The sequence below is a fragment of the Leopardus geoffroyi genome, chromosome D1 (assembly GCF_018350155.1).
Source record: "Leopardus geoffroyi isolate Oge1 chromosome D1, O.geoffroyi_Oge1_pat1.0, whole genome shotgun sequence".
NCBI classification, from domain to species: domain Eukaryota; kingdom Metazoa; phylum Chordata; class Mammalia; order Carnivora; family Felidae; genus Leopardus; species Leopardus geoffroyi.
In genome coordinates this window covers 14,642,378-14,665,012 of record NC_059329.1, presented here as the reverse complement: position 1 = coordinate 14,665,012, position 22,635 = coordinate 14,642,378, and the positions used below count along the sequence as shown (strand labels likewise).

At 39.2% G+C, this 22,635-nt stretch overlaps 1 protein-coding gene across 10 annotated transcripts in view; it reads left to right on the top strand.

The window, feature by feature from the left end:
- The window catches only part of SIK3 (SIK family kinase 3), a 250,678-nt gene that overhangs the window by 121,062 nt on the left and 106,981 nt on the right, over positions 1-22,635 (top strand). For all 10 annotated transcript variants that reach the window (XM_045482918.1, XM_045482917.1, XM_045482916.1 and 7 more), the window contains exons 2-3: positions 7,156-7,272; positions 10,596-10,659. In XM_045482918.1, the coding sequence (XP_045338874.1) occupies positions 7,156-7,272; positions 10,596-10,659 (181 nt within the window). The remainder of the gene's footprint in view (positions 1-7,155; positions 7,273-10,595; positions 10,660-22,635) is intronic.

Sequence of the window (22,635 nt, the reverse complement as noted above, 5' to 3'; positions counted from 1 at the left end):
TCATTAAACCTGTTTCCTGATGACAGTTCTATTTTCCAGTATTTTAAAAGAAAGAAGTTTGTGTGTGTATGTTTAAATCAAGGCTGATTGCAAAAGGCATTCACATTCCTTTTCTGGAAGCTGTTCGTAACTGGGAATGCATCAAGTCCTACAGAAAACATTTTGAGTGACTATATTTTCAGCTTTCCCAAAGATATACGATTTAAGATAATAGGAAAGAAGTTAATTGATCACATACAATGATGCCTCATGGCAGTTGTTCTCAAAGTTTGATCCAGAGACCCCCCAAAAAGAGTCTCCAGAATTGTTTCAGTGAGTCTCAGAGGTCAAAATTGTTTTCCTAAATATTTAAACATTATTCTCATTTTTCACCCTCCTTCTCTCACAGTTATACAGTGGTGATTTCAAGAGATTATACATGATAGATGAGGAAATTACTCTGATGGCTGGTCAAATGTGTGCTGTGTGTTCTAGTGTTCTAAAATTTTCTGTTTTCATTTCTGATTTTAACCAATTTCTAAGTAAATCTTGATAGATATTACTCATGTAAACAAAACTTCTTTGAAGGTCTCAAAAATTTTTATTTAAAAATTTTTTAATGTTTATTTTTGAGAGAGAGAGAGAGAGAGACAGAGTGTGAGCAGGGGAGGGGCAGAGAAAGAGAGAGAGGGATACACAAAATCTGTAGCAGGCTCCAGGCTCCAAGCTGTCAGCACAGAGCCCGATGCAGGGCTTGAACTCCCAGACCATGAGATCATGACCTGAGCCGAAGTTGGAACCTTAACCGATTGAGCCACCCAGGCATGCTTGGTCTCAACAATTTTTAAGAGAAGGAGTCCTGAGACCCAAAGTTTTGTGAACTGCTAGCTTAATAGTGGAAAACGTAATTCTCTCTCAGAACCCTGCTGAGAGTAGCCTCCAGCCGGCTGCACCAGGGCGCTGCCTTAAGCCAGTCAGTTGTTCAATAAACAGTTTTTAATGGAATTAAATTGAGTTCTTGGAATGTAACTTTTCAGACCTAATTTAAGATTCTCTCCCAAGGCAACGTTTGAGCATTGAGTGCATTGCACCCTGCCAAGTTTCTTCGAGATCAGTAACTGGCAATCCTCAACATTGAGTCAAGTATTTCAGAAGTCATTGTCATGTAAGACCTGCTTTAACTGGCATCTTACTGGCATCGTCTAACATGTGGGCCACATATATGATTTTAAATTTCCTAGCAGTCATATTTAAAAAAGTAAAAAGAAACAGGTGAAACTCATTTTTTTTTCCAGCTTCAATGAGGTATAATTGACAAAATTGTAAGATATTTAAAGTGTACAATGTGTTGTTTTGATATGCTCATACATTGTCTAGGATCCCCACCCCCCACCTCCCCATTGAGTTAATTAACATGTTCATCCTCACATATTTGCTATTTCTTTTCTGTTGGTTGTTTTTTTGTTTGTTTTTGGTGAGAACATTTAAGTTCTAGCCTCTTGGCAAATTTCAATAATACAATAGTGTTATCAGCTATAATCACCATGTTTTATATTAGATCCTCAGACCTTATTCATCTTTTAAATGAAAGTTTGTATCCTTTTACCAACTTGTCCATATTTCTTCCACCATCCCCCAAGCCCTTGGCACCCACTTTTCTACTTTCTATTTCTGTGAGTTTGAATTTTTCTTTTTCTTTCTTTTTTTTTTTAGATTCCACATATAGGTAATACCACGTGTATTGTGGTATTGTGGTTGTCTTTGTGTCTGTCTTATTTCACTTGGCATACTGCCCTCCAGGTTCATCCGTGCTGTTCCAAATGACAGGCTTTCCTTCTTTTTTAAGGCTGGATAATATTTCATCGTATATATGTATGCTGCATTTTCTTTATCCATTCATCTGTTGACAGACACTTAGATTGTTTCCATACCTTGGCTATTGTGAATAATTCTGCTTATGAATACGGAAGTACAGATATTTTTTGAGATAATGATTTCACTTCCTTTGAATATACACCCAGAAGTGGGATTGCTGGGTCATACAGTAGTCCTGTTTGCAGTTTCTTAAGGAACCTCCGTATTGTTTTCCATAGTGATTGCACCAATTTATATTCCCACCAGCAGTGCACAAGGCTTCCCTTTTCTCCACACCCTCACCAGCATCTTTGGTAATAGACACCCTAACAGGCATGAGGTGGTATCTCATTGTGGTTTTTTCATTTGCAGTTTCCTGATAAATTATAATGTTTTGGCCATTTGTATGTTTTCTTTGGGAAAATGCCTACTTAGGTCCTTTGTCCATCTTTGAATTGGGTTATTTGTGTTTTTTCTGTTGAGTTTTGTCAATTCCTAGTTTATTTTGGTTAGTAACTGCTTATCAGATATGTTGTGGTCTGAAAATATTTTCTCCCATTCTATAGGTTTCAGTGAAATTAGTTTTAATAATATATTTTATTTAGCCTGGTATATCTAAAATGTTATTTCTTCATGTAATCAATATAAATTTATCAATGAGATCATTTATATTCTCATTTTAATATTAAGGCTTTGAGATCTGGTATATATTTTACATTCATAGCACATCAGTTTGCACTGGACACATTAGTAAGAACTAAAAGGGGCAAATAGCTGTGCATCCCCCCCCCCCCCCCCGCTTCTAGAATGAATCATGAAGAACTGTGACTTTAAATTTGGCATGATCTGAGTTTAATTTTTTGTCATACCACATGCCAATGAAAAAAGGAGAGTTTGTTGAATGGAAATCTCTTGGGTAGAGACTCCCGGCAAGCTGTATCTGTTCAGCAACATATTTGATACAGTGCCGTGTTTAATTAATATTAGTGTCAGTTCATAAAATCCTGCTCCTTGTAAGAGAAAAGAATTCTACGTAGAACAAGAAACTTTAAGAAATCTATGGTCCTTGGTAGTGTGTTGGAAGTTTCCTTTTTTCACTTGTTACGCTTTTTATATGTAAGTACAGGGATGTGATTCATAGATTTTTCAGCACCAAAATTTTTTTTTTAATGTTTATTTTATTTTTTTGACAGAGAGAGACAGAACATGAGCAGGGGAGGGCAGAGAGAGAGGGAGACACAGAATCCAAAGCAGGCTCCAGGCTCCGAGCTGTCAGCACAGAGCCCGATGCGGGGCTCGAACTCACGAGCCTTCGAGCTGTGAGATCATGACCTGAGCCGAAGTCAGCTGCTCAACCAACTGAGCCACGCAGGCGCCCCTCAGCACCAAAATTTCAACACATTCTTTGAGAGTTTATCTTCTGTTTACCTAGCAGTTAACCTTTTGTTGTGGATGCATTTCATTTTTTAAGCAACTGGGGCGGAGTAGGGGAATGCGTGGGTGACTCAATCAGTTGAGCATCCGACTTCAGCTCAGGTCATGATCTCACGGTTCATGAGTTTGAGCTCCACGTCAGGCTTTCTGCTGTCAGTGCAGAGCCTGCTTTGGGTCCTCTGTCTCCCTCTCCCTCTGCCCCTACCCGACTCACACGCTCTCTCGCTCTCTCTCAAATATAAATTAAAAAAAAAATTCAAGCAACTGGGATGTACTTTAAAACGTTTATTATGTAGTCACCAGTAATCTGTAGCCATGAAAATTCATGATCATTGATCTCTTCAGGTATTCTTAAAACAATCATACCTGCTTGCCAGCTCCTTGCTCTCTGACTTGGTAGCTTCTCTGTTTCATCGGTATGTTTCCATTTTCTCGAAAATCTCCACTTTTCAGTTTGCAGCTAAAATTGGAGCCAAGTCACATGTGTGTCCTCCTCTCTGCTGTTAGTACTTAGTGTGGAGGGCGGGGAGCCCGGCCTGCCATGAAGAGGCAGAGCTTGCTGTCCCTGGCCCAGCCCTCAGGATCAGGTCTTGCTGTGGGTTCCATCTTATGGCTTGGTGTGACTTTCCCAAATGGAATGCATTTTCCCCCCTAGCTACATTCCTTCCATGTTCTTCCCACATCAGCTGGAAGTAACCAGTTGGTTCTGGATGCTGCCCACAAATTCTTAGCTCTTTTGCTTCTTGGTCCCCTCAACTTGCCCCTCGATTTCAGGGAATGATGTTTTTGAGATCCAGGATTATGTTGTTGAGTAAAGCAAATCTCATTTTTTCCGAGGAATGCCTGAAGTTTAAGGCTTGATTCTGGAAAACAAATCACGACAGCAGTACCTATAATTAATGTGTATTGCGTGTTTACCACATGCCAGGCATTGTACTAAGCAGGTTGCATCCATTAGCTTAGTACATCCCCGGCAACCTTTAAAGCAGGTTCATTAGTTGCCCACAGTTTTTAGGTAAGGGACATAGAAAAATTAAATAGTTTGCTCCAAGTTATACATTAAAGGGCAGCTCCAAGATTTCGAACCCAGGCAGCTTGACACCAGAGTCCTTCCTCTTGACATTGTATTCAGCTGGTAGGCAAAGCTTTGCCTGTGTCTTGTTGAATCTTGGGTCTCATTGAAGAGTAGACAGGAATTTGATGTTTTAACGTATTAAATCCTCTCTGCTTCCACCTTCTAAGAACAGATTATACTTAATGCAATTCTCCCTGAAAAGACAGGGATACATTTCAGTACGTAGGACCATTTTCCCTTTATGTGAAGTCAGATTGCTTGTTATGAAATGTGAAACTACATCCATGCTATACCGTTATCTTTATTAAATTAAAAATATTTATTAGGTGCACAGAATATAAGATCTTAAAGCCAGTTTGTTCTCATAGGTGATTAGGTTTGGTTTTCTCTTTCCCTTGATGAAAATCTTACTGCCTCAGAGAGCAAATGAAATTCAGAATGAGTTCACGTGAATTAGGAGGCCCTACTATATGACTCCCCCAATTACAGTGTGACTCAGTATTCTCTTGGGTGTGTGAAGAAGTACAAAAATATGGTTAAATGCATTAAAAGCCCTCATTAACTGTCTTCATCCTTGCCCCCCATTACTTTTTCAATGCCATCCATTGGTAGGCATAGGCAGGTTAGGGGATTTGAGGCCCAGTCCTTGGACAGTTGGTGATCAGCAAAACTAGCATTGCTTCCCAACTTTTTGTGTGTTGTGGCATATGCAGAAAATGATCATATTTTCTCTGGAGTAGACAGATGAGGTTTCTTGAGGCCGGAGGTGATCCACTGCCCCTGACCCATGGCCTTGGGTACACTTGTAATCCATTTCTAGCCCACCAGTTGGAAAGCTCTGCCACGGCGTATGGCTGCAAGTTTATAAGCCTGTTACGTATATGAAAGTAATCTGTAAAGTATAATGTGCTATTTTATTAATAATTAATCAAGACCCAGATATTTGTTATATAAAAAGACATTGTAAACTGTGATTTTTTCCCCCAGTTGTTTTGGGAGCCGTTCTTAGAGAACCAGGTGCAGATGCCAGACTGATTGCTGGAGTTAAGGTCCTGTGTGTGATATATGGCACAGTAATGAGGAGAAGTAGATACGCTAACAGTCCAGGGTGATAGGCAGTCAGATGTTCTACCACTGAGCTATCCCCGCTAATCTGGGGTGATTTGGTGCAAGGCTTCTTATAGGAGATCAGACAGCCGGTGAAATTTGTTAACGGTTTTACTATTTCTCCTGTAAGATTTCCTACCCTCTTTTCTGCCTGTCCCACTTCTTTCTTTTCTCAAGTTCTGCTTTGTTGGTAAAGTCTTTCTGTAGGTCAGCTTCTCCCGCAGGTGAAGGTTCTACCGTCATAACTTGTACGTAGCTTTGCCGATTGTGTTTCCAACGTGGTATTGTTGTCTGTTTCACACATGTCTTTCCCCAACTAGATTGTGAGTCCCTTGAAGTTAAGGCTGCATCTGATTTAATTATTGTAGGCTGAGCTACATCCAGCTCACTTTATTACTTTCCATCATTAGGCAGGGCTTAAATGTTCTCTGAATTGAGCTGAAATTTGTCTCCCTGGGCCTTTCTCCCATTAGTCTTCATTCTAACATCTGAAACAACTCCAGAGTTACTTTAATGTTAGTCATTCTTACATTTGAATCATCTCCCATGTATGGTTCTTTATAGTCTTTATTGCTCTGGACTGAACATTTTTATTGTTGAAATTTTGCTTCTCTGGTTTTTCTTTTCCTTTCCTTACTAGTAAACTTCCTTTCCCTCTCTCAGTGTGGGGAATCACAGAATTTTAGTATTGAAAGGAGCTAGAATTTACCTTGTCTTGGTCCTTCATCAAACTAATATTCTTTGCCTACTTGCTGATTGACTGAGATGGAGATACAGATATTTTAGGGCAACACAGTATTTTGAGTATTTCATTCACTGGGAATAATGACAAAGTTTAGCTACAATGGATTATAAATGTTCTTCATCTTTCATTCTGTTTTAAAATGTACCTGCTGCTGGATGTCTTAAGAATGATGAGCAAAATAGATGTTTGATGCTGAAGGAGGGTGTCTGCGGTACAGAAAGAGCTTCAGATTTTTATAGCATTACCGTTAAGAATTTGACTCTAAAGTCCACCTACCTGGGCTTTAATCCTGGATCTACCACATGCCAGTTTACATTACTTAATCTTGAGTAAATTACTTAATCTGCGTAGGTCTCAGTTTCCGTATTTGTAAGATAAGGTTAATAATAACGTAGGGTATTGTGAGGTTTAAGTGATTTAGTGCTCGGAAAGCACGAAGAGCAATGCTCGGCGCCCAGCAGATGTTCAGTGTGTAGTGATCTCTGCCTGTTCCACCCCCAGGACTGTGGAGTTACGCACGCGTCTGGTGAGATGTGGGATGCATCCGTGTAATTTCTGGTCCAGTCTTACTGACTTATCATGTACTTGTGATATAAGCCTCTTATCTTAATAAGAGGCCCAACATCTCATGGCCCGCATCAAAGCATGATTTTCCTAGAATGAGACCACATCTGTGGAGCACTGAAGTATTTTGTTTGCCATAAGGTTTTACTGTAGGAGTGGTTTAAGAAATGGCAGAAACACCCATTCGCTTTTGGAGTCTGTTCCTTTGAAACCAACTTGCTAGGAATACATTTCCTGACTTTTTAAAAAGTAAATTCATTTTCTTCGTTGACAGTCTGTAAACACAATAGTGGCAACTTATATTTTGTGGAATATAATGTGTTCAAGTGGATTTAATTTTCCTTAGTAAACTGCTTTTAATAATGCATCAGAGTAAATTTTTTTCCTCTGTTCTCAGGTTGCTATCAAGATCATAGACAAGACCCAGCTGGATGAAGAAAACTTGAAGAAGATTTTCCGGGAAGTTCAAATTATGAAAATGCTTTGCCACCCCCACATCATCAGGCTCTACCAGGTAGGTTCCCTAGTGGGGTAGCGTATGGCAGCGAAGAATCCAGGATGGTCATTTTATGTGTATAGGTGCCTTTGAGGAAAAGGTGTCTGGGTGAACATCTCCAGCTTTTCTTGGTTTCTGTGTTCATATGTTTATCCTCCTGTTTTCCCCACCCTTTTATCTCCACATTCAGCACTCATGTTTTACCTGGCTCTTTACTAGTAAGCTCTACCTTACCCATGTAGGCCTTTTACATTTGTTCTTTAAAGCTTGGGGACCATTCTTTGTGAGAATTACACAAAAAGATTATTCAGAAGATGACAAGAACTTATTTATGTAGGTCCAAATCCTAAAACAGAAGGAAAGCCAGAAGGAACGGAGAATTCTTAGGGATGAAAAGCTAGAGGTGAATATAACATTATCTTTTTCTAACATCACTTAAATGCTCATTTCTGTGATCCTGGTATGACGTATGATGGAAAAGGATATTTTAACTATGGCCTCTTTGGTCAGTCAGAACCCACCTCTTTTCTAGTAGGGTCGTAGATTACGTTTTCTGAGGTAGCATTTGATTATTTTGGTAACCGTGAGATTGATTTTGTGTAATGGAAGAGATTTCCCTTCTAGTTTTCTTACCTTCCCGAGAAGCATGCATATTTCATGCCACCCTCAACAATTCCCTTGCTTTACTGCAAAAGCAATAAGTCTAATGGCTGGAATTTCAAGCCAGATAGGAAGAGAGGACCTTGCCTTAGCAGGCTGGTGGAAGAGATATTTTGGGAGAGGTGGGGCTTTGGGGTGCTTCTCAAATTGCAGTGTGTTGGCAGTCACAAGCTCTGCCTCTGCATACGGCCAGCCCTGCTTGCTGCTTTCTACCAGAACAGCCATCACCTAGTTGTTCAGGAAGTGGCCACCCACTCGGTTCATTTGCTGCTGTTACTCTGCAGTAAAGGTTACTGGCCCAGACATGGCACCATGTGTAAGGGTGGAGGCACAATGGGCAGGCTTTCAGAGTCTATTAACTTTATGGAAAGGAAAGCATGTTGTGATGTTAGTGTGTGTGGTTAAGGCTACAGCTTTAGGGCTCTTTTCTGGCATCAGCTGTTCACATAATGAAATGAATTAGATCAGCAGGAGCAGACTTGTTGAAATTTATCAGACCAGATTCTGTTGAGCCACACCTACGTTGTGCCCCAGAAGCAAACTCGTGAAAGCTTCTTGGTGTTGCCTGAAGACTTAACGTCTGCAAACTCGGAGGTGTCTAACCTCTGTTTCCTTCCTATCCTGATCAACTGAGTAAACTTCTTGACCTCACTTTTTAAAATAAATCATCTTTAAATAATTGAAGGGTTATTAGGCCAACTTTCCTCAAGAGGTTAACTTGGAGGTATTAACCTTACAACTGAATTCTCCAAGTTTATCTTTCTTACCCAAGATTTCATTAGCTTGTAAGAAGTCTCAGTTTCAGGCGTGACTTTGAACAATACCCTCTTTTAAGCTTTAATTTTGCTCTCTGGCAGCTAGTATTGTTAATAGGGGATTCTGAGCTGCCAGGGTTGAATGGCTGTCAAATTGTCTTTATAAATAGTATCAAGGTAGTTTTCAGGTCATTTGCCAAATTGTCAATTTGTAGAGGAAGCCAAATATAGGTAACTGTATAGGAAAGTTTTTGAACTACTGAAAAATTTAAGAGTAAAAGAACATTTGCAGTCAATAAAAGACCTGGGGGTACAAAGGAGATATACGATTTTTTTTTTTTAATGTTTATTTATTTTTGAGACAGAGAGAGACAGAGCATGAACGGGGGAGGGGCAGAGAGAGAGGGAGACACAGAATCGGAAGGAGGCTCCAGGCTCTGAGCCATCAGCCCAGAGCCTGACACGGGGCTCGAACTCACGGACCGCGAGATCGTGACCTGAGCTGAAGTCGGACGCTTAGCCCACTGAGCCACCCAGGCGCCCCAGGAGATACGCGATTTTTTAAAATTTTCTTTTTTTTTTACTCAACACCTGCATATATGTAGAGCATTGACGTTTTGTTGTGTTAATCAACATACAGGAAGATCTTGGAAGCAATGCATGTAACAAACAATGAGCTAATACCACCAGTATATGGTTTTTAAAAATTAAAGAGAAAAAAAAGTACAATACAGTTACTAAATTGAAAAAGTAACGTGCACTCATGTGACAGATTACCATGAAACCATACCGAAGAAGAGAAGAGATTTACTATTATAACACATAATGCTGTTACATGATATTGATGTGTAAAGATATCAAAGGTCAAGTAACTGGGAAATAATTGAGCAAAATAATTACCAATGAATTATGGTGAAAGTCTAAAGCTGTATTGCCTGGTATGATAGCCACTGGCCACACATGGCTATTGAATATCAAAATGTAGCTACAGCAAATGAGGAACTGAAATGATGTTTTGGACTACTGGGATAAATAAAATACTAAGTTTTAAAAAGACTTTTTTAAAACTTATTAATATGGCTGTTAGAAAAGTTAAAATTATGTATGAGGCCTACATTGTATTCTGTTGATCAGCATTGCTCTAGAATGATACGGAATAAATGACTTATGGACAGTGTTTCCTTTGGGGAAATAGGATGACGGGGCTGGGAAGAGGAAAATCTTTGGCCTTTTGTTCCTATACCGGCATTTAAAAAATTTATCATGAGCATATATACTCATACATTACCTTAAAAAAATATTTAGTGATAAAGGTAAAAAAGGAAGAAAGGACTGCCAACACAATAAAACTAAATAAAAAAGGCAAAATAGGGACCAAAACAAAATACAGGTGAGTAATTTATATTGCAGTGTTGAATATTTACATGATTCCTCCCAATTTTGAAGAAATGGATGGCAGGGAGGAAAGTTGTCCTGTCCCTTAAAAAAACATATCCATATGTGATTTCTATGCAGTTCTTAAGTGATTCCCACCATTTTCCCTAGGCTTTTTTTGTTTTGACTGGGTCTTGGGGGGAACATTTTTGAACTTGGAAGTGATCAGTGTCGAATGAATTTTCTGGTTTTTGGCAGCTTCTTTGCTTCTCGGTTTTGTGGAGCTTACGAGATTGCAGAGGCCTCACGAAACAACAAAACGTCCGTCTCAAGTAGTAAATCCTTCCTACGTTTAAGAACGTGAAGGGATCCCTATTTCCCCCCTTTCTTCTTTATAGCATTTATGTGTGTCTCCCCTCCAGTGTTTTAAGTTTCCTGTAAGCAGTAATGGTTACTAATATTTCAGACAAAAGAGGACTCCTTAGTTTCTCTTCCCATGATATCAGCCTGTCATTTGTGTCACTATCTGTCGCTTTCCTGCCTTTGTACCAGGTTATGGAGACAGAACGGATGATTTATCTGGTGACAGAATATGCTAGTGGAGGGGAAATATTTGGTAAGTACCTCTGTTGCATTCTTTAAAAAGCTATTGAGCACACTATTGCAAACCTAAAAGAGCCATTCAACGCCTTTGTCACTTGAGTGGCTGTCACTTGATGCTGTCCTTTTCAATCAAGAATTTTCATTTATTTTGGTTTACCTGTTTAAGTCCCTTCACCCTCTTTGTTTCCGCAGCAGAGGTGTTCTGTTTATTTCCATCAGGTGGTAACAGTTGGGATTAAAGATCTGCAAAAACAAACCTCCCTACTGAACATACAGCAGGTGCCTGCAGCCGAGGGTCTTTGCTATTGCTACATCTGCCTGGGGTCACCGTGTGTGGCAGAACCCCCGCAGTGGATGGGCCCCTGTTTTGTGTGAAGGCGCCCCTTGGAGCCAACAGTCTCATTCTAATGCTTTCTTTAAATTTTGTTTACATATAACATGTAACTGTATTCCTTACTGCGTGTTCCCTTGATGATTCGTATAGTTTGGGAGGTTCTGTCTGCAGTAACTTTTTTTTTTTTCTTTTTTTTTTCTTAAACACTTAGCACAACATCAGAATTAAACAGTGGGATTTGTTACCAGGAAATCAGACTTTTTGAGGTGGTAAAAACGGGCCAAAAAAAAAAAAAATCTTTTTTTTTTTTTTTTTTTTTTTTGGTAACAGTGATAAATGGAGCCAAGTAGAGGTAAAGGCTAAACTTTTCACATTTAGATTCACATGTCTTGTTATTTTTAATTTGTTTGTTTGGTAAGTAACTACAGAGAAATGTTTCTTCTTTAGGTTCATGTAGATTATTTATTTTTTGGATTATGTTTTAGTTTACATTGTGGTCCAATTTTTTTTTTTAAGTTTTTAAGTGTATTTAAAAGTATGAGATAACTTTGAAAGTAGAATCTTTTTTTTTTTTTTTTAATGTTTATTTTCGAGAGCGAGAGAGAGCACGCACGCAAGTGGGGGAGGGGCAGAGAGAGAGGGAGACAAAGAATCTGAAGCAGCTCCAGGCTCTGAACTGTCAGCACAGAGCCCGATGCTTCAATGACTGAGCCACCCAGGGGCCCCTAAAGTAGAATCTTTTTATTAGTGACTGGTCATTTGTGACTGTATGGATTTTGCGTCTGTGTGTGTTAAAAGCTTTCCTTGAAATCTTACAATTTGGGCCTAAAAGTCTTCAGAGTGTTTTTTCAAGGGTGTATTTTCATTTCCTAATAATATTTTTAATTGACTTTGTGTATGTGCTTGTGTACAATAGTAGTCTTGGGAGAAAAGAGGCCTTGTCATCTTAATATTTATAATAATCAAAGACTCCAATCCATTGCATATCAGATCTACCTTGCTCTTCAGAAAAACAGTTTTTAAAAGTACAGAAAAGATAATAATGCCCTGGTTAGAGATTCTTTGTGGAAATGTAGCTTAAGGCATGAACAAACAGAATAGTACTTCTCTTGGTATTATTATAAAAGACCTAGATGAGAAAGAAAATGATGTATTACCTAAATAAATCATTGTGACTGCACAGGGATATGACTATTGCATGAACTCAGGTTTTTAAAAGGATGGAAAGGCTTATAAAAGATGAAAAGATGGGCATGATCAAGAACATGAACTTTGGAGGCTGTTCGACCTGGTTTTGAGTCAGCTACTTGCCCCCTATTTGCTGTTTTGATTGGAGCAAGTTATCAAATGCTTCTGGGACTCAGTTTCATGGTCTGTAAAAGTGAGGTCTTTGATATCTGCCTCACAGTTGTGAAGATTAAACGATATCACACAAATAGATCCCTAGCACTTTGCTTCCTTCACTTCCATGTTAAAGAACAACTGGGCAGTTGACATCTGTCATGACAGGATGAGGATCTCCGCTGACCCGCTTCCCAGTGAAACGTGAAAAGTGCTGAAAACCCCCAAAACCATGGTTCTAAGTGTGAACAGCAAATGAAGACATTTATTCAAGAGCATCTATGAAAATTTGGTAAGAAATGAGGCTGTGGTTTTTAAACCATTACTGCTCCCTCCTTGTCAACTCAGTGAGGGGGAGATTCCAGTTCAGACTACAGGACCCTCCAACTCTGACCTAGACTAATGGCTCCTGGAGGAACAGGACATCAGCATTCTCTTCCAGTCCCCAGCTGCCTGTTACCGCTAAGTCTTGGGTGAAGGTAGTTTAGGAGCAGGGACTCCCTTCTTCTGCTTAGCCTCTAGTTGTAGAATTTGGTCGCAGCACACTGAGAATATTGGAGCCCAGACTGTTCTTGCCTCAGATTGTAAGTTGGTAGTTCCATCCCACGACAGGAAAACTGAGAGGACCCCAGACTGTGCCCCTCTCCTTCCAATGAGCTCTCTGCTCCTATAGTGGGAGTGCCACTCGGAGGGAACTTTGCCTTTGTCCCCCACAGCTGACTTCAGACCCCTGGCTCAGAGATTTGCCTAAAGAGAGGCACGGACCTTAAGGCATAGCTCCTAATTTGTTCACAAAGGAACTGACTTCATTTGCAGCAGAGTATGAGGAAGTTCAAGGCTAAAAGCATTCATAAGAACAGTGGAGGTTGTGGTAAAGGCATTTGAGAGGAGATTCAAGGTACAAGCTACCCCATAGGAGATCCAGGGAATAAAACGTCGAACGAGCCTTCCAGAGGTCAGAACAAAAGTCAGACACTGATCTCAGAAACTATTCCTTCAAAGGAATCAGAATTTGATTGTTTAAAGACCAATTTATTCCCCAGGGCATTGTTGAAAACAATAGAGCAACCAGCCAGCAATTATTGGAGTTTCGCAGCTGGGTGTGGTTAAGGAAAGACAGGAAGAGAGCACCCCCCCAACCATGGTGATCCCGTGAGCTGAGGGTAACTGTGGATATACCAAATCTGTGCTTCCCTGTGGAACAACAACAGAAGCTGAACACTATGGGAGAATAAACTTCACTGACACAGTCCATTAGTCACGAAACAAATAAACAAGCAGATAACAGTAACATGTGCTGGAAGGGGAGAAGCGTACCAGTACCCAGAGGTGCTATGATATATTATCTGAAATGTGTAGTTTCCAACAACAAAAAAATATGAACCATGCAAAGAAACAGGAAAGTATGACCCATGCACTGGAAAAAAAGCAAGCCAAGAAACTGTCGGAGACACCAGACAGTTTCTTTAAGGTAGCCGTTATAGACATGTTCACAGAAATAAAGGAACTCACGATTGAAGTGGTAAAGGAAGATATGGTGACAATGTCACATCAAATTAGAGTTTCAATAAAGAAATAGAAATCATTTTTTAAAAAATGAACCAAATGGAAATCATGGAATAGGAAGGTAAAATGACTGAAAGAAAGAATTTATTTGAGAGGCTTAACTGTAGATTTGAACTGGCAGAAGACGAAGCAAACGTGTAGTGTAGATAGATTGATGGAGAGTATGTAATTTCAAGAAGAGGGAGAAAAACGAGGAACAGGACTTAAGAGAAACGTGGGCACTATGAAGTGCAACTACATAAGCCTAATGGGAGTACCAGAAGGTGAGAGAGAAAGGAAAAGAAAAAATATGAGAGGAAATGATGGCTGTGAACTTCACAAATTATAGAAAAATAATAACCTAAATATGCAGAAAGCTAAACAAAATCCAAGTAGTATTTTTAAAAATATTTTTATTTATTTTTGAGAGAGAGCACAAGGGGGGAGGGGCAGAGAGATCGGGAGACACAGAATCAGAAGCAGGCTCCAGGCTCTGAGCTGTCAGCACAGAGTCCAACGCGGGGCTCGAACTCATGAACTGCGAGATCATGGCCTGAGCCCAAGTCGGCTGTGTAACCGACTGAGCCACCCAGGTGCCCCAAAATCCAAGTAGTATTAAACACAGAGATCTTGAAACAGTTACATAGTGAAAGAATAGTGAAAGTCAAAGACAAGGAGGAAATACTGAAAGCAATGAGAGATAAATGACATGTCACTTATAGGGAACCCCATTAGGTTAGCAATGACTTTTTAGCGCAAACAATGCAGGCCAGAAGGCAATAGGATAACATTTTCAAAGTGCTCAAAGGAAAAAAAACACAAACAAACTATGAACCATAATCTTACAGACACCCAGTAGAGGTGTCTTTCAAAAACGAAGGCAAAATAAATACATTCCCCGATAATCAAAACCTGGGAGATGGGGCGCCTGGGTGGCTCAATTGGTTGAACATCCGGCTTGGGCTCAGGTCATAATCTTAGGGTTCATAGGTTTGAACCCCCCGCCTGTGTCAGGCTCTGTGCTGTCAGTACAGAGCCTGCTTCAGGTTTCTCTCCCCCCTCCCCAATTTGTGTGCATGTGTTCTCTCTGTCTCTCTCTCTCCCCCCCCCCCCCAAAAGTAAAAAACTGGGAGAATTCCCAGATAATCAAAAACTGAGGGCTCCACTTTACAAGAAATACTAAAGGAAGTTCTTCAGGGTAGAAGCAGGTAACCGCATATGGTAGTTTGAGTCTACATAAAAAAATAAAAAGCACCAGTAAAGGTAATTATGTAATTGTAAAAGACAGGAGATGCATACTTTTCTCCTTTCTTCTCTTAACATATTTAAAAAGCAGTTTTATGAAATAATGTATATAAAAAAATGCATTCCCTATAATGCAATATATATGTAATATATTTGCCAGTAATAGCCCAAAGGAGGTGTGTGATAAAAACTACACTGGGCTAAGGAACTCACTACAGACGGTAAAGAAACATTATAACAATGTATTGTTGGATCTGTACCATTAATTGATGTCATGTTTATTGAACAATTATTACAAAAGGGAGTAAAAGGAATAGAGCCATAAAGAAGTAATAGTTCCATATAGTCACTGCAAAATTAAGATAATATAAGCTAGAAGCCATTTGGATAAGATAAAATATATAGGGTAAGCACTAGAGCATTCACTAAAAAAATGTTTTTTAAATTATAAAAAAATTGTTAAAGAAATTGAAATACTTCATTAGAAAATATTCACCAAATGGGGTGCCTGGGTGGCTCAGTCGGCTTAGCTTTTGACTTCAACTTAGATCATGATCTTGCAGGTGGTGAGTTTGAGCCCCGCATGGGGCTCTTGGCTGACAGCGCAGATCCTGGAGCCTGCTTCAGATTCTCTCTCTCTCTCTCTCTCTCTCTCTCTCTCTCTCTCTCTCTCTCCCCCTCCCCTGCTCATACTCTGTCTCTCTCTGTCTCTCAAAAATAAACGTTAAAAAAAAATTAAAAAACGTTAAAATTAAAAAAAGAAAATATTCATTAAATGCAAAAGAAGGCAGTAATGGAGGAATAGAACAACAAAAATTACATGAAATACAAAGAAAATAAAAAATAAAACGGCAGGCATAGATCTGACTAGGGTTGACCCTTGAGGGTGAGGGACTGTGGACCCCCTTCCCCACCCCCACATGCAGTCGAAAATACACGTTTAACTTTTGATTTCTGAAAACTTAACTACTAATAGCCTACTGTTGACTTTACTGATAACCTAAACAGTTGAATACATATTTTGTATGATTGTATGTATCATATACTGTATTACTATATTATTACAATAAAGTCAGCTAAAGAAAATTTTACTAAAATTGTAAGAAAAAATACATTTACAGTACTGTATTGTATTCATTAAAAAAAAAATTCAGGGGCGCCTGGGTGGCGCAGTCGGTTAAGCGTCCGACTTCAGCCAGGTCACGATCTCGCGGTCCGTGAGTTCGAGCCCCGCATCAGGCTCTGGGCTGATGGCTCAGAGCCTGGAGCCTGTTTCCGATTCTGTGTCTCCCTCTCTCTCTGCCCCTCCCCCATTCATGCTCTGTCTCTCTCTCTCCCAAAAATAAATAAACGTTGAAAAAAATTAAAAAAAAAAAAAAATTCACCTATAAGTACATCTATGCAGTTCAAACCCATGTTTTTCAAGGTCAACTATGCATTGGTAATTACATTAAGAGTAAATGGATTGAATAATCCAATGGAGAAGCAGTGATTGTTAATAAATAAATAAAGAGAGTTAAAAACATATGATCTGAGGCACCTGGGTGGCTTAATTGGTTAAGCATTTGACTCTTGGTTTCAACTCTGGTCATGATCTCAATTTCATGAGTTTGAGTCCCGTGTTGGGCTCTGTGCTGGCAATGAGGAGCCTGCGCTGGCTTTCCCTCATTCTGCCCCTCCCTCACTCACGCTGTCTCTGTCTCTCTCGAAATAAATAAATAAACTTAAAAAAAAAACCCACATGATCCAACTGCGTGCTATTTACAGGAGACATACTTTAGATTAAAAAATACAAATAGAGTGAAAGTAAAAGGATGGAAAAAGACATATTATACAAACAGCAACAACAAGAATGCTGGTTATGTTGATACAGACAAATTAGACTTTAAAACAAAAAAGACTTTATCTTTGCTTACTAGAGGTAAAGAGGAACATTCTATACTAATAGAAGGATCAACACGTGAGGAAAACATAATGAGTTGTAAACATCATATGTCCAATAAGGCTACCAAAATACAGGGAACAAAATCCGACAGAAATGACGAGAGAAATAGACAATGATGGTAGTTGGAGGTTTCAATACTCTGTTAGCTAGAGCTAGCACATCTTTAGAACAGGCCACCTAACAACAACAGAACGCATTCTTCACAGGTGAACACACAACGTTCTCAAGGATTGATCATATACTTAGCCATAAAACAAACCTGAGTGAATTTAAAGAGTTAGCAATAATACAGTGTGTGTTTTCCAACCACAGTGGAATGAAACTAGAAATGAAGAGTGGGAAAACATTTGTGGATCTCACAAATATGTGAAAATTCATATAATTTGAAGTAAACGGAGTCAATGAAATCAAAAGCGAATTCAGAAAAAAATACTGTGGAGATGAATGAAAATGAAGATACAAAATAGTAAAACCTATGGGATGCAGCTAAAGCAGTGCTTAGAGGATGCTTATAGCTGTAAAATGCCTGTAATAGCAAAGATCTTAAATCAGTAACTTAGTCTTCTACCTTAAGATATTGCAAAAGGAAGAACATACCAAGCCTAAACCAAGCTGAAGGAAGGAGACAATAAATATTACAGCAGAAATTAATTAAATAGGGAAAATTCCTAGAAAGCCCCAAACTACTGAAACTGATTCAAGAAAAAATAGACAATATGAATAGATACATCAAGTAAAGAGATTGAGGCAGTAATCAAAAAACTACATGTAAAGAAAAGTCCAGGACCAGATGGCATCACTGGTGAATTCTACCAGGCATTTAAAGAAGAATTAGTAGCAATTCTTTACAAACTCTCCTAAAAAGAAAAAGTAGGAGTGGACACTTCCCAACACATTCTGTGAGGTCAGTCTGTATTACCCTGATACCAATACCAGACAAAGACATCACAAGAAGACTACCGGGCAATATCTCTTATGACTATGGATGCAAAAATCCTCAACAAAATAGTTAACATATAAAAGGAATTACACACTATGACCAAGTGGAACTTATCCCAGGAATGCAAGGTTGGTTAACCATAAAAAATCCATTAATGCATCCTATCAAGAAAGGAAAAACAAACATGGCACAATCATATACGATGCAGAAAAAGCACTTGACAGAATCCAACATCTTTTCTTTTTTTTTTTTTTTTTTTTTTTTTAAATTTTTTTTTTTTCAATGTTTATTTATTTTTGGGACAGAGAGAGACAGAGCATGAACGGGGGAGGGGCAGAGAGAGAGGGAGACACAGAATCGGAAACAGGCTCCAGGCTCTGAGCCATCAGCCCAGAGCCCGACGCGGGGCTCGAACTCACAGACCGCGAGATCGTGACCTGGCTGAAGTCGGACGCTTAACCGACTGCGCCACCCAGGCGCCCCTCCAACATCTTTTCATGATAAAAACACTGTCTTCAACAAATTAGAAATAGAAAGGAACTAACTTTTTATTTTTTCATGTTATTTTTTCATGTTTATTTATTTTGAGAGAGAGCACATGTATGAGCAGGGAAGGGGCAGGGAGAGAGAGAGAGGGAGAGAGAGAATCCCAAGCAGGCTCCGCGCTACCAGCACAGAGCCTGGTGTGGGGCTCAGTCCCATGAACTGTGAGATCATAACCAAAGCTAAGATCAAGATTCAGATGTTCAACCAACTGAGCCACCCAGCCGCCCCCCCCCCCCCCCCCCCCCCCCCCCCCCCCCGCCAAGGGAACTTTCCTAATCTGTTAAGAGCTCTACAAAACCCATAGCTAACATTATACTTAATGGTGAACAACTAGATATTTTCCCCCGGCAATCAAGAATAACACAAAGATTTCATCTCTCTCCACTTCTGTTTAAACATTGTACTGGAGATTGTAGTCACAGCAATTAGATAAGAAAGACCTATAAAAGGCATCTAGATTGGAAAGGAAGAAGTAAAGCTAATTCTACTCACTGATGACATGATCTTGTATATAGAAGGTCCTAAAAAAATCCACTGAAAAACTATAAGAACTATATGAAAGTTCAGCACAGTTGCAGGATATAAGAGCAATATATCAATCCTATTTCTGTATTCTTACAATGAGTGATCTGAAAATGAAAGAAATAAAACCATTCAGTTTACAGTAGCATCAATAAGAATGAAGTACTTAGGAATAAATTTAACAAAAGAGATGCAAATATTATAGTCTAAAAAGTACAAAACAGTGTTGAAGGAAACTTAAGAAGATCTTAATGATTGGAAAAACATCCCACGTTCATGGATTTTTAACATCGTTAAGGTGGCAGCAGTGCTCAGACTGATATGTAGGTTAAGTACAATCGCCATCAGAATCGGAGCTGACATTTTTGTAGAGATTGACAAGCAGATGATAAAATTTGTGTGGAATTATAAGGGACCCAGAATAGTCAAAGCAGTCTTGAAAAAGACCCAAGTAGATCAGAACTATGCAGCCACAAGTCGAGAAAAGCTGACAGCCACCCGAAGCTAGAAGAGGCATAGAAAAGATTCTCCCCTAAAGCCTCTAGATGGAGTGAAGCCCTGGTGATACCTCAGGTTTGGACTTCTTGCTTCCAAAACTGTGAGTGAATAAATTATAATTCTTCTGTGTTATCTACCTGTGGTAATTTGTTTCAGCACGCTGGGAAACTCATACTGAAGACCGGATTTGGGCATAATTTCACAATATCTCCTCATAAAATACCAGTCATCTATAAAGGAGAAAATCAATTACCAGGTGTAGTTGGTGATTAATATTAGCATCATGTGTGATGAAGGTATTAAAGAAGTAATGCGAGAACTGCCCCTTCTGATTCTTGCTGGAACCAAGTAAGGGGAATAAGGTGTTTCAGAAATGCTGTAGCCCGTTCAGAAGATTTCAAGATGAGAGAAAGCATGGCATATTTCATATTCTTTAAGTTGTTGAGTATGGTTTAAATATAGGCCGTATCTGAGAAAATGCCCGGAAATGGGGCTGGTAAGATAGGAAAGGCTCAATAAATAATGAAGGGCTTTGAATGACATTTCCGACTTGGCCAGTTTCCCTATCGCACGTTCTCATTGCACTGTATCCTTTCTTAGTAGTACTTCTATCACTTGTGGTTTTACATTTATTTTTGTAATTATTTAATGGTTTTTCTCTCTCTGCCAGACACCGAACTCCAGAAAATCAGGGGTCCTGTCTGTTTTTGCTCACCCTTGTATCTATCCCCAGTCTCTTGTTGCTCTCTAGTTCATACTGATGGACTCAAATATTTACTGAGGGAAATGATCAGTCATTGTTTATTGAATGAATGAGTAAATGAGTGAATGGACCAAGAGTGTAAAACAGTTGAACTTTACCTTGAATTATTGCCATGTGAGGAAGAATTGGGATGGAACATGCCAATGCCAGTTAGGAAGGTATACATTAATGTCTGAGAATGATGAGGGATTGAAGTAAGATAGTGACTTCATGTCTTTTATTTTAATCTTGAAATGCAGGTATTTTTATCATCACTTCACAAAGAAACTGAGATTCAAGGAGGCTAAATAATTTGCCTAAGGTGTAACTAACCGGTAATACAGCTGAGATTTAACCCAAGGACTATCTGACTCCAGAGTACATGTTTTTCCCCATTTACCAGGCTGAAGAATCTGTTCTTCCATATAAAAAGACTTCAATTAAGTATTCTGGGAAGAATCTTTTATTACAAATACAAACCAAATTTCTGTTTTGAAAATTTGGGTTATGGACATAGCAGCAATAAATATGAAGTATTTTTTTACTCTCTTGTTATTAAATCCCCATTGAAAGAGAGGGTGAGACAGATTTCTTTTTTTTTTTTTTTGATGAGTATTATTACTGAGATTTAGGCTCGGGCAGTGGCTCATTTACAGAGCTAGTATTTATAAAGTAGCAGTCTCTCCTCTCCTTCCTTACATAATAACAACTCCATCTGCTCTTTTAAGGCATTTGTTTTATCATTGTTAGTATAAAAAAAAGTGGCCAGTATTCTAAATTTTACATTAATTAAACATATCAGGGGTTTACTAAATCTTTTGAAAATGACGTTGTTAAAGGAGAAAATGAGTGAGAGTGTATTGAGATGTTTAGATTTCTTACTGTGCTAGTGTGTGAATGGTAGTGTCATTTAGTAAGAGGATACAAGAATGAAAAATAGATTGGATGAACTGTGCTACTTCAGACATGGAGTTTGAGGCACCAGTCGGTGGAAGTTGTGCATCAAGTCATTGGATACCACAGTCCGGAAATCAGGGATAAGATGGAGCCTAGGATATCGTTTCGTTACCAGAGAGATAGTAGTTGTCCACTGATGTGGCATCATGCAGAAAAGAATAGGTTTAAGGGGCGCCTGGGTGGCTCAGTTGGTTAAGTATCTGACTTCGGCTCGGGTCATGTCATGATCTCACAGCTCGTGAGTTTGAGTCCCATGTCGCACCCTGTGCTGACAGCTTAGAGCCTGGAGCCTGCTTCCGATTCTGTGTCTCCCTCTCTCTCTGCCCCTCCCCTGCTTGCTCGTGGGTGCACATGCGCGCGCGCACTCTCTCCCTCCCCCCCTCTCTCTCTCTCTCTCTCTCTCACATTTAAACGTTAAAAAAAAATAGGTTTAAGGATAAGACCCTTAGTTAGTACCATCAGTATTTAAGTTGAAGGTAAGGCCATGAAGTACATGAAAAAATTGCTGTTGATGAAATAAGATTGAGGCATTATAAAAGACAAGGGGAATAGGAATTTCAAAAAGGAGCATTATTGAATGGTGTAAAAGGTAAATTATGATAAGGACTGAGAGATAGCCTCTGGCTTTGTGATAGACATGTTCTCAGTGCTCTCTTTTTTTTTTAATTAATATTTTATTTATTTTTAATTTATATCCAAGTTAGTTAGCATATGGTGCAAAAATGATTTCAGGAGTAGATTCCTTAATGCCCCTTACCCATTTAGCCCATCTCCCCTCCCACAACCCCTCCAGCAACCCTGTTTGTTCTCTATATTTAAGAGTCTCTTATGTTTTGTCCCCCTTCCTGTTTTTATGTTATTTTTGCTTCCCTTCCCTTATGTTCATTTGGTTTGTATTTTAAAGTCCTCATATGAATGAAGTCATATATTTGTCTTTCTCCAACTAATTTTGCTTTGCATAACACCCTCTAGTTCCATGCAGGTACTTGCAAATAGCAAGATTTCATTCTTGATTGTTGAGTAATACTCTGTTGTGTATATATATACCATATCTTTTTTATCCATTCATCTGTTGATGGACATTTGGGGTCTTTCCATACTTTGGCTATTGTCGATAGTGCTGCTAGAAACATGGGGGTGCATGTCCCCCTTCGAAACAGCATCCCTGTATCCCTTGGATAAATACCTACTAGTGCAATTGCTGGTTCGTAGGGTAGTTCTATTTTTAATTTTTTGAGGAACCTCCATGCTGTTTTCCAGAGAGGCTGCACCAGCTTGCATTCCCAACAGCAGTGCAAAAGAGCTCCTCTTTCTCTGTATCCTTGCAAACATGTGTTGTTGCCTGAGTTGTTGATGTTAGTCGTTCTGGCAGGT